Raw genomic sequence first — 15,154 nt, forward strand, 5'->3', positions numbered from 1 at the left:
GTTGTGTTGGACTTGCAACTTCTCGGCGCCTTTGTGAATGTTGAGAGAGGGAGAGGGAGGAATGAGAAGTGAGCGGTGCTCCCTGGCTCCCAGCACAGCCTCGGGCCAGGACCCTTGCACCTGCACTTTCCCTCCAGGAGCAGGAGGGATCTGGCCCTCGGCTTCCGTTAGTGCGAGCCACAGGGTGGGGCTTGGGGCAGCCCAGCTCATCTGCAGCCTTGCAGGCTGTGGGCTCCTCGTGGCAGCCGCTCTGGAGCTGCAAGTTGGGGTGGTTGCTGAAGAGGGCAGCCATGCCCTAGCCGGTTTGGCCCAGTGGCTAGAGCATCAGCCTGTGGACCAAGGGGTCCTAGCTTCAATTCCAGTCAAGAGCAAGAACTTCAGTTGCAGGCTCGATCACCGGCCCTTATAGGGGTGTGTGTGGGAGGCAACCAATTGCTATGTCTCTCTCACATAGATGCTTCTCTCTCTCTCTGTCTCTCCCCCTCCCTTCCACTCTCTCTAAAAATACATGGAGAAATATCTGCAGGTGAGGATTAAGGCAGGCATCAGCCTGCCATGACAGGGACACCCAGAACTGGTCAATCTCTGGGGTCCGGGTGGTCCCCGCTCCTTATTAGGGGATGCCCTAGCTGCCTCCCCTCATCTTTTGCTCCAGCAGGGGGCGCCCTGCCCCTCTGTCTGGATCCTGTAGGACTTCGGACACTTCTGTCCCTCCTGGTGACATGCCCCCCACAGCCCCTCCCTCGGCCATGACCTTCAGGAGCGGCTCCAGATGGGTAACTGAACTGAAATTGCTAAGCGAGGCCCGGAGAGGTGGAGGAAGGTCTGAGGCCTGAGTGACAGGAACAGCTTCGGACCCTTTTCCGTGATGTTTGTGTCCCCGGTGCCGTGTCCCCCTGAAGGCCGGGGGCACCGCGTGGCCCGTGGGGAAGGCTGCCCGTCACAGGGGTTGTGGGTGGCACCAGTCCTTGAGGAGCCATGCGGGACCAGTGAGGTCCCTGTTTGGAAGCAAGTGTGAGGCGGGAGAAAAGGCGGAGTGTGGAGCTGAGAAGCTTGGGCGGGTTCCACGAAATAAAGAAGAGGCTGTTCCTGCGTGTTTACAGGATGAGCACATGGATGTTTTAACAAAACAAAAGGGAAACCTAGTAAAATGTGTACACTGTGTTTCCACACAAAACACCCACACACACACACACACACACCGGGGGGTGGAGGGGAGAGAAGAGAAGGATGGTCGTCAAACCTGGGACCCATGGCGTATTTTTGTGGCGGTGTGAGCTGAGACCAGATACTTTTATAACCGGCATAGAAACAGGAACACCTTGGCCGAAGCCGGTTTGGCTCAGTGGATAGGGCATCAGCCTACGAATTGAAAGGTCCCAGGTTCGGCCAGGACCGGTTTGGCTCAATGGATAGAGCGTCGGCTTGGGGACTGAAGGGTCCTGGGTTCGATTCCGGTCAAGGGCATGTACCTTGGTTGCAGGCATATCCCCAGTGGGGGGTGTGCAGGAGGCGGCTGATCGATGACTCTCTCTCATCGATGTTTCTAACTCTCTATCTCTCTCCCTTCATATCTGTACAAAATCAATAAAATATATTTAAAAAAAAAAAAAAAAAAAAAAAAGGTCCCAGGTTCGATTCCAGTCAAGGGCATGTACCTTGGTTGGGGCACATCCCGGTAGGGGGTTTGCAAGAGGCAGCTGATGGATGATTCTCTCTCATCGATGTTTCTCTCTATCCCTCTCTCTTCCTCTCTGTAAAAAATCAATAAAATAAAAATTTTTAAAAATAAAAAATAAAAAAACGGGAACACCTTGGCCATCCAGACGGAAGAACAGGGCTGTGGTCTTCCCACGTAAAATCATCGTGGCCAAGGAGATGCACACCCAGGCCCTCCTGAGCACAGAGAAGTGACGCAGCAGTGGAGGACAGAGCTCAGTCTTCGAAACGGCCCACGGAGGCGGCACGGCCCAGGGCCCTGGGCCCTCAGAGACGGGGTTCAGACAGGCCCTGCCGAGAGGGGGGCGCAGGAAACAAGCCCGGGGTGGTCAGAAGCAGGCGGAATCGGCCATCGGTTTGGCGGGATGCTGGCAGGTGGCCATTCCGCCGACAGATCCGACGTGGCGCCGGGCCCTCACGGAATCCGGCTCTGCCGAAAGGGAGACAGCAGGACCGGCGCTTCTCCGGATGACAAACTGAGTGCGGCTTATGATGGGAACGATAAAGCTCATCTCCATCTTTGAAAGAAGATCTTTTTTATTATTATTTCTTTATTGATTAAGGTATCACATATTTGTCCTCAACCCCCCCATTTCAATCCCACACACACACTCATGCCCCCACCCCCCTATTGTCCTTGACCATTGTGTTAGGCTCCTATGTGTGCACATAAGTCCTTTGGTTGATCTCTCCCTACTTGGAGCGCCGACCTGTACACCAAAAAGGTTGTGGGTTCGACCCCCTGTCAGGGCACATAAGCAATACCTCTAAAAGCAATCAACAGCTGAAACCATTTTGGCTCAGTGGATAGAGCGTTGGCCTGCGGACTTAGATTTCAGTCAAGGGCGCATGCCTGGATCATAGGCTCATTCCCCACTAGGGGGCGTTCAGGAGGCAGCCAATCCATGATTCTCTCTCTCATCAATGATATTTCTATCTCTCTCCCTCCCTCTCCCTTCCTCTCTGAAATCAATTTTAAAAAATCTTAAAAATGAAGCAATACAATGAATCATCATTTGCCGACTCTTGGAATGGCAAAGATAAGTAAAATGAACAATTCTGTGTTACGGAGAGGATTTAAGAAAAAGAGAAACTTCACATCCTGTTGTTGTTACAACTCTTTCTGAGGGGAGCAGTCTGAAACATGTATCCAAGTGTCCAACACGTAGCCCTTGACCCAACCAGGACCTGAATGTCCTGCCCTTGGGTGCGGGCTGCCCTGGCTCTGAGCAAACTCTGCAGCTGCAAAGAGCGACGCCCTGAGGCGCACTGCCACCAGGGGGCGCCGCACAGCCCAGCCTTGCGCACAAGGACTGCAGGGCCACTGTGGCCGAAACCAGAGGCTGGGGTGGGTGGTGGGGCCCAGAGGCGAGGCTGCAGGAGGTGCTGGCCGGGGTGTGGACTCCAGGAGGACAGACGAGCACACAACTGATGAATGACTTCTGCTTTTTCCAAACCAGAGTGACGGCTCTTCACCAGAAAGGCAGGGCAGGGGCAGTTAGAGTAAGGTGACCAGACGTCCTGCTTTTGGCGGGACAGTCCCGATTTTTAACAGTTTGTCCCTCATCCCGAGACGTTGGGACAAATTGTTAAAAACCGGGACTGTCCCGCCAAAAGCAGGACGTCTGGTCACCTTAAGTCAGGGGCAGTTAGGAGACAGGAGGGCCAGCCTCTTGAGAAACAGGCAGGACAGCTGGGTGGTTTCCAGACCCTTTTGGGCTGGTGGCCTGAGTAGCCAGCGGTCCCTTCTGCGAAGGGTGGCTTGGGCCTCGGCAGCTCCCAGCAGCCACGCAGAGGGCTGCTCTGAGGACAGAAGGCCGGAAGCGCAGGACTGCTCTCAGGAGCTCAACGTTCTGTGGTGCTCATCCTTCCCTTCCCGTCCCATCATTCCCCCGAGCACAGAGCTCCCCAGAGGGCACCTGCCCAGGGGTAACCCCGGGAATCCCAGGCCCCCGCCTCTCCCCAGAGCCCCTCCCACCACGGCCCCCTTGCCTGTTGCAGAGATTGGCGTGGGCATCACCGGCTTCGGCGCCTTCTTCATCCTCCTGGGAGTGCTCCTGTACTTTGACTCCGTGCTCCTGGCCTTCGGGAATGTGAGTGCCCCTGCCCTGCGGACCGACCGTCCCAGCCTCCCGAGGCCTCCCTTGCTGGGGCCAGCCCTGCGTCCCTTCCCCCGTGGCCATCCGGGGTCGGTGCCAGCAGCCTGGGCCGGCAGGGCGGCTGGGGCCGGACAGCAGGCCCCGCCGGGCAGAGGATCCGAGGGCCTGGATTCCCACGCCGGCTCTGGGCGAGGCTCCAGAGAGCCGGGAGGGGTGAGACCCTGTCCCTCCATGGGGCTCCCCCCCAGCTAGGGATGGGGGTGTCCCAGGAACACACAGGCCTGGGGACGGAGGCAGAGGAGCGGCAAAGTCACCGTGAGACAAGCCCATCCCATCCGAGCGGGCGGCAGGGAAAGAGCGGCCGGGGAGGACGCGAGGGGTCGGGAGAGGAAAGCGTGTGCGGGGCTGGAGAAAGCGCGCTCAGGTGCACGGAACATGCTGGAAGGGAGTGGACAGGAGCCTGGGCTCTCTTCGGGGCTCGTCAGGAGCCACACTGAAGGGCCAGATGCCGGAGCGGGGAGTGCCCTCCTGCCCGCCCCACGCGGCTTTGGGTGCGGCTGCCTCACCTGTGCCGGCCTGGTGCTCCCCTTCGGACCACAGAGAGAGAATCTCCGTCCATCCGCCTTCCCTGGAGGTGTGGGGAGACGTGCAGGCAGAATCGAAGCACCGGTTGGGATCCAAGCACTTGGTTGCATTGGGTGAGAAGAGAGAGAACGCCACGGTCCCCTGGTGCAGCCCCTGCCGCTGGGCAGCTTTGTTTCCAGTCAGCTCAGCACTCAAGGCGGGGTCACCCTCCCTGCAATCGGCCCTCCGTGAAGAGCTAGCAAGTCCTGCCCCATGTGTGAGGGTGGCTCCAGGCGGGTGAGGGGGGCTGGCCCCTGGCTGGGGGGGGGGGGTTGACCCCTGGCTCTGGGGGAGGTGAGGGGGGCTGGCCCCTGGCTCTGGGTGGAGGGGGGGGTCTGGCCCCTGGCTTTGAGGGGGGGTGGCCCCTGGCTCTGGGAGGGGGGGAGGGGGGCTGGCCCCTGGCTCTGGGGGGAGTGAGAGGGGCTGGTCCCTAGCTTTGGTGGGGGGGAGGCTGGCCCCTGGCTCCGAGGGGGGCTGGCCCCTGGCTGGGGGGGTGAGGGGGGCTGGCCCCTGGCTCCGAGGGGGGCTGGCCCCTGGCTGGGGGGGTGAGGGGGGCTGGCCCCTGGCTGGGGGGGTGAGGGGGGCTGGCCCCTGGCTCCGAGGGGGGCTGGCCCCTGGCTGGGGGGGTGAGGGGGGCTGGCCCCTGGCTCCGAGGGGGGCTGGCCCCTGGCTGGGGGGGTGAGGGGGGCTGGCCCCTGGCTGGGGGGGTGAGGGGGGCTGGCCCCTGGCTCCGAGGGGGGCTGGCCCCTGGCTGGGGGGGTGAGGGGGGCTGGCCCCTGGCTGGGGGGGTGAGGGGGGCTGGCCCCTGGCTCCGAGGGGGGAGGCTGCTTGAATTCACGCCCCTCTCCCTCCCCCGCAGCTGCTGTTCCTGACCGGCCTGTCCCTCATCATCGGCCTGAGGAAGACGCTCTTCTTCTTCTTCCAGCGGCACAAGCTCAAGGGCACCAGCTTCTTCCTGGGGGGGGTGGTCGTGGTGCTCCTGCGCTGGCCCCTCCTGGGCATGTTCCTGGAGACCTACGGCTTCTTCAGCCTCTTCCGGTGAGTGCAGCCCCGGCCCCGGGGCCCGGCCTCCGAGTGGCTGGGCCAGCGGGTGTGCGGAAGCTGGACCTGCCCCGCAGGAGATGGGAACCGTGGGCGGATTGGAAACGGGGAGGAGGCAGGCCCTAGCTGGTGTGGCTCAGTGGATAGCGTGTCACCAGCGGTGTGAAGGGTCCCGGGTTCGATTCCAGTCAAGGGCACATGTCAGGGTTGCAGGCTCCATCCCCAGTAGGGGGCGTGGGGGTTCTCTCTCATCATTGAAGTTTCTATCTCTCTCTCTCTCCCTTCCTCTCTGAAATCAATGAAGACATATTTTAAAAAATTAAAATAAAAACGGGGAGGGGCATCGGACAGACATTGGAAAGACCCCTCCAACAGTAGGTTGAGGGGTAAAGTGAAGGGAGCAGCACAGGGCTCACTCCCAAGTGGAATGATGGGGGGGGGGGGCAGTGAGCTGACGTTGCTAGGCCCCCGCTGTGCACCATCATCACCTCACTTTGCCATGTCCACCGCCATCCTGGGCTGTTCTCTGCAGAGGAGGAAGCCAGCACTCAGAGAGGCTGCCCTGCCCCGGCCTCACAGGCAGGGGCCAGAGGATCTCACCCAGGCCTGTGCCCTCACTGGGAATGGAACCATGACCGCCTGGTTCATAGGTCAGCGCTCAACCACTGAGCCACGCCGGCTGTGCTGGGACTTCATTCTGAACTATTCCACTTGGCCGCCTCTAAAACACGGGGCCCCCAGTGCCCAGGGGCCCACTCTCTCGGGAGCCAAAGCCTGTCTGTGGACCTCAGCCTTGCTACCCTCTATCTCCCTGTCCCCACACACCCCCAGGCCATCACTGACCCCTCCCCCCACCCCTCTGTTCTAGGGGCTTCTTCCCTGTGGCCTTTGGCTTCCTGGGCAATGCCTTCAACATCCCCTTCCTGAGTGAGGTGAGTGCATGTGCCTGTGGCTCAGTGGTGGGCCCCGGGGGTGGCGGGAGCACACGGAGTTGGGAAAACTGCTGCCCCAGGTCCAGTGGACCCGCCCCAGCTCCCCGGGCACTCCCTTCCCCAGGCTGGCCTGCCTCCGCTCCTCTCCCCCACCCTGCTCTCCTACTCTCCTCCATCGGACAAGGCCGTGAGGCTGAGAGGGCCCGAGCAGCTGTGCCTAAGGAATAGGGACAGAGGAGGGATGGGGACGGAGGAGGGATGGGGATGGAGGAGGGAAGGGGATGGAGGAGGGATGGGGATGGAGGAGGGATGGGGACGGAGGAGGGATGGGGACGGAGGAGGGAAGGGGACGGAGGAGGGATGGGGACGGAGGAGGGAAGGGGACGGAGGAGGGAAGGGGACGGAGGAGGGATGGGGACGGAGGAGGGATGGGGACGGAGGAGGGATGGGGATGGAGGAGAGATGGGGATGGAGGAGGGATGGGCTGGAGGAGGGATGGGGATGGACAAGGGATGGGGATAGAGGATGGCGGCTTTTAATAGCTCTTTATTATAGCTAAAGTAACAGATACTGAGAGAGTCTAGGGGACCCTGCCAGAAAGTGACAGATTTTGGGGGGAGCTGGCTGGTCTGGGCCCCGGATGTGGAGAGGATGTGTGACAGCTAATGACAGCAAGGAATGCTGTAGCAGCATGTCCTCTCCTTGGGGCAGGCGTGGGCAGTGGTCCCCCGTGTCTCTCCCTCCCCTATCCCCCGCCTCCTCTCCCCCCACCACCACCACCACGCTCTTTCTCGGAACCATCTGACAGAACCTGGGCTCTCTGAGACGCCCAGCGAGGCCCTTCAGCCAGCACCCGGCTCGCCCGCCAGCTGGGCACATCCCCGCAAGCCCCTCTCCGTGTCTGCCCTTGGCACAGCTCCCCCCTCAAGGCCAGCTCCTAATCACCCTGACATTGAGTCTGCTCTCCACTCTTTGTCTGGAGTAATGACTCTCGGCTCCCACAGCTGTTCCGGAGGTTCCAGGGCTCCAGCTCGATGGTCTGAGCCGCAGAGATGAGCTCCTTGAACTTGGATCACTGGCCGAGGGGGCTGGAAAGGAAATGGGGCCTCCCTCTCAGGCCCCCCCTCCTGCGCTGACGCACCTCCCCGCGCCCCCGGGCCTCTCCGCGTCCAGCAGGAAGGATGGCGCCAGGTGACTGACCTCAGGTTCCCCTGTTGGGAGCAGAGCTGCAGGGCCCCCCAGAGCTGGGCCGGGGGCCGGGAGCCGGGACCACACCCCGCTCTGTATGGGGGGGAAAGCAAAGATTAAAGCCCAAGCTGTGTGTGTGAGAGAGAGACTCGGGGTCAGTGCCTCGGGCCTGTGAAGTCTTCTCCTGACTCGGGGCGTCTCACTCTACACGGCACCGGGCAGGCCGCTCTCAGAGGCTCGTTTTCTTCCTGAGAGTGACGAGGGGTGTGCCAGCCCTGGGAGCAGGAGGCCCTGGACAGGTGACGGTGGAGATCCTGTCCCGGCAGGAAGTGCTGCTCGGTCCGCAGGTGGATGTCCGCTCAGGACGTCCCCCCACGGGGAGCCTGTGCTGGGAGAGCTTCCTGCCTGAGGGTAGAGTCAGCCTCCGCCTCAGAGCCCTGGGCCCCTGGTCGGCAAACTGCGGCTCTCGAGCCACATGTGGCCGTTTGGCCCCTTGGGTGTGGCTCTTCCACAAAAGATCACGGCCCGGGCGAGTCTATGTTGAAGAAGTGGCGTTAGAAGAAGCTTAAGTTTTAAAAAATCTGGCTCTCCAAAGAAATGTCCATCGTTGTCCTGTTGCTATTCGGCTCTGTGGACTGATGAGTTTGCCGACCACTGGCCTGGGCTGACAGGAGGAAGAGGCTCTGTCCCAGGAGCCCAGGTCCAAGGGTAAAGGTCACGATCGCGGGCCCAAGAACGAGACCAGAGTCCCCCCCGACGTGTACGGAGGGTGTCCCCCAGAACGCACACGCTCTGACAGCTGAGAGCCGTCGGATGCAAATGGACTGCCTGCCCTTGGAGCTCCTCCCCGGGGCGTGCGCCTGTCTGCGGGGACACCTGCACCTAGGAAATGTCTGGGAGGCCTCTGTCTGTGCGAGCAGAAACGTGGGCGCTGAGGGTGCAGAGGGAGGGAGGCCTGTCCCTGCCTTCCAGTGGGAGCGCAGCAGTTCCAGATGCCGTGGCCACAGTGCCACGCCCCCGAAGGCGGGTCCTGAGAGCCTGAGAGTCACTTCTTACCTGCCCACCGCACTTCCCAGGGAAAGGCTCTCCCCCACAGGCCCAGCGTCTCTGAGCGACCCTGTGTTCTGGGCGCTTAGCTGCCCACAGGTGTTACCCATCTGACTGTTAATCCGTCCCAGAGCCCTGAGCTGCGCAGTGCTGTCGCTGTTTGGGGAAAGAAGGAAGGAAAGGAGGGAGTGAGGAGGGAGGAGGGAGGAGGGAGGGGGAAATGAAGACACCCCCCCACCCCCAGTTGCAGATTACAGCCGAGGAGCCCCCTCCTGGTCTGAGCCCCAAGACCAGCCGGCAGGCCTGGGAGCACTGGGGGAACTGGAACCCTTGGTGCCACTGTGCCCCTCTCCCCGCCCTCCTGCCTTTCACGCTGCCCACTCCACTCTGGGCGTGCCACCCTGGGCGTGCGCGTGGCTCCTGTCTGGAGGGGGACCTTTTGCTGCTGACCCCCCACCACATGCCTCCTCACACAGGCCACTTCCACGGTGATGACGCACAGGGGGCCTCCCGGTGAGCGGGGCTGGGAGGAGCGGGAGGAGGAGGGGAGAGGGAATCAGAGAGCCGGCCTTGGAAGCTCTGGAGAGGGTGCGGGAGGCTCACGCCAGTCGTGACAGCCAGGGGGCGGGAGACAGCAGCCCGCTCTCCAGGGGGGTCTGCGGAGGAGGGAGAGGGAGACCCGGGGCCGGGAGACGTCACCTGGGCTTTATAAAAGGCGCAGGGATGTGATCGGGGTGCTGGCAAGAGCGAGCCCAGCTCCCCGCCCTGCCGGCGTTCACCCACCAGACACCCTGCGAGCTCCCACCCGCCGGGACCAGGACAGAGGCAGGTAGGTGCGCTGGGCATCACGCTGGGGGAGGGTCTGCCCAGGCTCAGGAGGCTCCCCGGACGGAGCAGGAGCCCAGTTCCAGCACTGACGGAGGTGCCCCAGGCAGGGGAGTGGGGCTGGTGGGGCCTGGCGACAAGGCCGGCCAGGTTAAACGGCAAATGCCTCCCTCTGCACGTTATTTGTGAGACCCGGACCCTCTCAAGGACTCCTCTCGGGCAGGAATGGCTGCAGTTCGTTGTGATTACTGCCTGAACTCTGTGGCTGGGATCAGGGGCCACGGGAGCCTTCAGGGGGAAAGCTGGGGAGCACCTTAGGGCGCCTGGGCTCAGCAGGGCTCCTCTGAGCTCCTTCTCCAACTTGCGGATGGCAGATACGAGCCCAGCCAAAGAGCCTCTGGCGCTGCTAGGAAGGGAGCCACCCCACTTCAAAGGCTTCCCAAACACCTGGGATTTCTGCTCTCACAAGGCTCAACAGCGGGTGGGGGCCACAGAGGACGGCCACCGGGGGCCCTTGGAAGCTGACGGCTTTTTTCTAAGCAATTCATTTCACGTGTGAAGAGTTGGGAGAATGTGTGTGTGTGTGTGTGTGTGTGTGTGTGTGTGAATGAGCAGCAGGAAACGCTCGCGTGGCACCATGGTACCTGCTGGGAGGAGGCGAAGGGGAGAGGCCAGAGGCGCACACAGCCTGCCCGCTCCCCCTCTCTCCCTCCCCACCTGCTTCCTCCCCACCTGCTTCTGCAGAGCAGCCGGAGGCTCCCTTTGACATGCTCCACACATTCCTCTCTGCCTGGGACCCGCCCCTCCAGGGTGAGGCCCCTGGTGGCCCTTCCTTACACTCCATGCTTTCCCTCCAGCAGAGCCCCCTCCTGACAGTCACCTGCCTGCCTCTCACTCAGACACTCAGCGCAGGTGCCACCCCCTGCAGACACCCGCCTGGACCCTCCAGACCCCTTTACACTGACTGACACACCTTCGGCCTGTCGCTCACAGTGTTCTCTTCCAATGGGCTGCTCAGGACTCAGTGTCTTGCCTGAGGATACCAGTTTCTTGAGATGGGGAAGAGGGCTCGCAGCAGGTCTGTGTCTGAGCACCTGTGCTCCCTAGCCCCTAGCCCCTGTGTCTTAGCACCTAACACAGCACACAGTCGGTACTCAAGAAATTATTTCCAAAGTCACCTGGACCCTGTGCACCCACAGTCTGAAGCCACGCAAAAATGGTTTTACCCTCGTCTCTCTAATGGATGGGTCCTGCCTCTGCTCCCCGCCCTTTAAGGCGGGTGCAGGAGGCTGCGGTACGGGTTCCACAGAGTCAGAGTCTGCAAGGACAAGTGGCCGTCTGTGGGGACACTCGGTGGCCAGGCGGACCCAATGGTCCTATTTTACAGGCGGGGCACTAAGGCCGGAGATGGGGGTGACTGGCTCCTGCCTCATGGGGAGGGCGGGCATCGCTGGGGCCAGATCCAAGGACTTCTGACCCCATTTCTGGATCCTTCCCCTCCAGGCCATGCAGGAGTCCTGGAGGGAGCGGGAGGGAATGGGGTGTGGGGGTGAACAGGGGGATTGATGGGGCTGGTGGGCACACAGGGGCCCCTCACTCCACCCCAGAGTGGCTCTGAGCCTCCGATCTGGCAGCCACACCCTTTTGGCTCCACCTGCAGCTCTCCTGCCTCCTCATTAGTGTGTTTTTCATCGTGTTTGCTGGACCACCTCCAGCTATCTGATGACTTTTTCTTTTCTTTTTTAATATATTTTATTTATTTTTTTTACAGAGAGGAAGTGAGAGAGATAGAGAATTAGAAACATCAACGAGAGAGAAAGAAACATGGATCAGCTGCCTCCTGCACACCCCCTTCTGGGGATGTGCCCGCAACCAAGGTACCTGCCCTTGACCAGAATCGAACCTGGGACCTTTCAGTCTGCAGGCTGACGCTCTATCCACTGAGCCAAACCGGTTTCGGCTGATGACTTTTTCAAAGAGAAATTAGACTTGGGAGCTGGACGAGATGGGAGGGGCAGCAGAGGGTAAAGGGAAAGAGGTTGGAGGGAGGGTCAGAGTGAGCACACAGCTCCCACCCCAACAGCCCACATTCTGAGGTCGATTCCCTGCCAACCCTCCCGGAGCCGGCCGGAAATACAACGAGGAGACACGTGACCTGACAGGTCGGGAGAAGGCTTTTCTCTTCCCTGGATCCGAGGCAGTATGACACCTCGGGCTGTCCAAGTCCCCGAGAGAACAAGATGACTGCCGTTCCTCCCTGCTCATGCAAAGGGGAAAGAACCCCGTTTCTATGGCAGCAGGGAGGAAACGGGCCAGGTTTGAGCAGCGCATGCTAACGGGGAGAGAGGAGCACCGGGTCTGGGTGTCTGCAGAGCTCAGCACGGAGGGAAGTGCCAGGCTCCGGGGAGAATGTCTGGACCTCGGTCCTCCGTGAGGTGGCGCTCCTGTGCCCTCTTCACTTCACCCCTCCCTGCTCACTCCTGCTCATCACTCTCCCTCCTCATCTCCCCAACATTCCTCTCAAGCAAACCTGAGGTTCTGGCCACTTTCCACCCGGAGCCATCCTGCCCTTCCCACCCAGAGGGATCCTTCCTCCAGGAAGCCCTCCCTGATGACCCTCCCCTAGAACGAGTCCCGCTTTGACTCTACTGTGCAAGTGGTGCCGGTCCCATCTCCATGGCCCGTCTGTCCGGACGCATCCCTCCAGTCACGTCTCCAAGGGCAGAGCTGGCTCCTCCCTTCCCGTGGGCTCTGCCCCAGCTCCCAGCTCCCAGCCCTGACCTGTGTCTGACCTCCCCCTCCTCCCTCCCTCCCTCTGCCTGGGCCTCAGGGCACTGCCGGGACCTGCACGTCTCACCAGGATGATCCTGCTGGCTTCTTGGCAGCTGGTGCTTTTCCTCTGGGCCACCTCCTTCAGGGACTCCTTAGAAAAGGCGGCACCCGCGGAGAACCCGGGAGCCACAGGTAACGCCTCGTCTGGGGGAGAGGCCGGGAGGGAGCCAGCGAGGGGTTTCACAGCGAGATGGACCGCCCGTTTCCGGTTCCGGGGAGATCTGCGGGGAAGGAATCAGCTATGCAAGCTTCGCTCATGAGACCCCAGTCCCTTGATTTGGACTTTTGGGGGCTGGGCGGGAGAAGACCCTACACAAAGGGACAAATCCTGCCCACCTGATGGGTTACTATGGTACCGATGAGCTGGAGAAACTGAGGCCCAAAGAGGTAAAGACGCCCCACACACACTGCAGGAGGCCAGCAGGTGCGGAGCTCCCTGCGAGGTGTCTCTGAGCGGCACCGTCGGGATTTGTGGCCTAAGGCTGCTTGGTCAGCAGGAGCCGCGGCTCAGCCTCTCGGGACCGCAGTGCCTCTGGCTGCGGGACTCGGAGCAGGGAGCGGACTACAGAGGCGCTCTCACTGAGCCCTGATCTCGCCCAGCCCGGGAGGACAAAGCCCCGTGTCCTTTGCCAGGAGTGTGTTCTCTCCCGGGTCCAGATGTCCTTTCTGGGTGAACAACGAGTGTGTGGGCTGTTTGGGGGAAAGGCTTTCGGGGAGGCACCAAAGGCCGCCCGAGAAGTGACTCTGCTGCCGGGATAGCAGGCGTGGCCGGGAGGGGAGCCTCCGTCCCTTCCCACCGGAGCCAGGCCCCGGGACCTCCTAGGACCGTGGTTGGCAAACTGCAGCTCTCGAGCCAAGGGCGGCTCTTGGGCCCCTTGAGTGTGGCTCTTCCACAAAATACCACGGCCTGGGCAAGTCTGTTTTAAAGAAGTGGCGTTAGAAGGAGTTTACGTTTAAAAAATGTGGCTTTCCACAGAAATGTCCATCGTTGTGCTGTTGCTGTTTGGCTCTGTGGACGAATGAGTTTGCCGACCACTGGGCTAGGAAGATGATCACGAATTCTGGACACGCCCCCACCCCTCCAAAGTCTGCCGGGGCCATGAGGAGTGGGCCTCAGAGCCAAGCAGCGCCGCCCACTCACACACCAGGCCTCCTGCCCACTCGTCTCTCACCACGATGGGCTGGGGCCACTGGGTATTCGGAGCTGGTTCATGTGAAGGGCCTTCCAAGTTAGTCTTGTTCACCCTCAGGATGAAGAGGGGAGATCACTCCCACCTGGGGAGGTGACCCAGAGAAGTTTCTGTTTTGTTTTTGTTTTGTTTTTTATTGATTATTTTTCAGAGAGGAGGAGAGAGGGACAGAGAGCTAGAAACATCGATGAGAGAGAATCATCGATCAGCTGCCTCCTGCACACCACCTATTGGGGATGTGCCCGCAACCAAGGTACATGCCCTTGACCGGAATTGAACTTGGGACCTTTCAGTCCACAGGCCGACGCTCTATCCACTGAGCCAAACCGGTTTCGACAATTTCTGCTTTTCACCGAGCTTTGGCATCGCTTATGCAGGGAGCTACAGTTACTGGGAGCTGTGGGGGCACCTGGTCTTAGCTCCCCTTTCTTGATGTCTGCAGCTACAAGCTTTTCATTCGCTTTTCTATCGTTAACACGCACTTACTGGGGCGCTATTATGTGCCAGGCCCTGTGCCAAGCGCTCTGAGAGGCGAGATGAGTGAGCAGGACTCTCAGGCCAAATGGGAGCCTGATGCAGCACCCCGACAGAGGACCAGGCCGTGAGCCAAGCTGAACCCCTAGCAACCCCCTTCGTGTTCTTTTCTTCCAGGCCCTGCCCCGTTTGGTTCCTAACAGGAAGTAATTTCACAGGAAAATTATTGCAGATAACTCTGGACAACATTCTAAATCAAAGCTGTGTTGAAAGGGGGAGGAGCCAATGGAAAGCTGTGTTGAAAGGGGGCGGAGCCAATGGCCTACCCACCAGCTCAGATGCTGGTGCTCCCAGCCGCCCTTGAGCTCTGAGCTCCCTGGAGGCCAAGGAACAAAGGGAAAGCCTGGGATGGGCTGCTGGGGGGTGTTGGAGAGGTTGGCCCGGCCTGGCCTCACGCAGTCTCTCCCTGTGGCTCTGTCCTAGGCCAGCAGCTCGGCCCCCTGGCGCTGGGGGTCTCCGGGGAGCAGAGCCTGCGGTTCGTGGTCCCCAAGAGCTTGGAGGGGTCCGGGCCAGCCCTGTACCAGCCGAGCAGCCGCCAGCGGGTCCCTCCGGCGCCGGGCGAGGTGCTGGTGCGGCGGGCGAAGGGCCTGTCTGCCTTCAACTGGAACTCCTTCGGCCTGCGCTATGGCCGGCGGCAGGCGGGCGAGCCGGGCCCCCCGAAGGCGCGCAGGGGCCAGGGACGTCTGACCACGGACTGACCCGCGCTCCGGGCACGCGGGGCCGGGCAGTGGGAGGGCGCCTGGAGCTCCCGTCCTGAACCAATAAAGGAAACGCTGCCAACTCACCTGGGTGTGATTGATTCGGGGCTAATTTTTGCAAGGCTGTTCCCCTTCTCTCAACGGGCTCTTCAGCTGGCTCTAAGACGGCAAGGGCAGAGGTGGGGAGGGGCCAAGTGCTACCCCGACACACACAGACCAATGCTTCTAACGCCCCCCCCCACACACACACATACCCAGACCAATGCTTCTAGCGTGCGCGCACACACACACACATACCCAGACCAATGCTTCTAACGCCCCCCCCACACACACACACCCAGACCAATGCTTCTAGCGTGCGCGCACACACGTCGTCCCCACCCCCACCCCTCCTCCAGTAAAAGAGTGAAGATTTTTATTTTGTT

At 61.0% G+C, this 15,154-nt stretch overlaps 2 protein-coding genes across 2 annotated transcripts in view; both read left to right on the forward strand.

The window, feature by feature from the left end:
• The window catches only part of GOLT1A (golgi transport 1A), a 13,402-nt gene extending 5,568 nt beyond the window's left edge, over nucleotides 1-7,834 (forward strand). The window contains exons 2-5 of the mRNA XM_084866551.1: nucleotides 3,721-3,812; nucleotides 5,302-5,480; nucleotides 6,352-6,415; nucleotides 7,420-7,834. Coding sequence (XP_084722677.1) covers nucleotides 3,721-3,812; nucleotides 5,302-5,480; nucleotides 6,352-6,415; nucleotides 7,420-7,458 — 374 coding nt within the window. The 3' untranslated portion in view covers nucleotides 7,459-7,834. The remainder of the gene's footprint in view (nucleotides 1-3,720; nucleotides 3,813-5,301; nucleotides 5,481-6,351; nucleotides 6,416-7,419) is intronic.
• A 1,537-nt stretch (nucleotides 7,835-9,371) lies between these two features.
• On the forward strand, nucleotides 9,372-14,814 carry KISS1 (KiSS-1 metastasis suppressor). Its single transcript, XM_084866552.1, has 3 exons — nucleotides 9,372-9,479; nucleotides 12,306-12,439; nucleotides 14,455-14,814. The coding sequence occupies exons 2-3, from the start codon at nucleotides 12,337-12,339 to the stop codon at nucleotides 14,727-14,729; spliced, it is 378 nt and encodes a 125-aa protein (XP_084722678.1). The 5' UTR covers nucleotides 9,372-9,479; nucleotides 12,306-12,336; the 3' UTR covers nucleotides 14,730-14,814.
• The last annotated feature ends 340 nt before the right edge of the window (nucleotides 14,815-15,154 follow it).

Source organism: Pipistrellus hanaki (assembly GCF_964339955.1).
Source record: "Pipistrellus hanaki genome assembly, chromosome: 18".
Classification (NCBI taxonomy): Eukaryota; Metazoa; Chordata; class Mammalia; order Chiroptera; family Vespertilionidae; genus Pipistrellus; species Pipistrellus hanaki.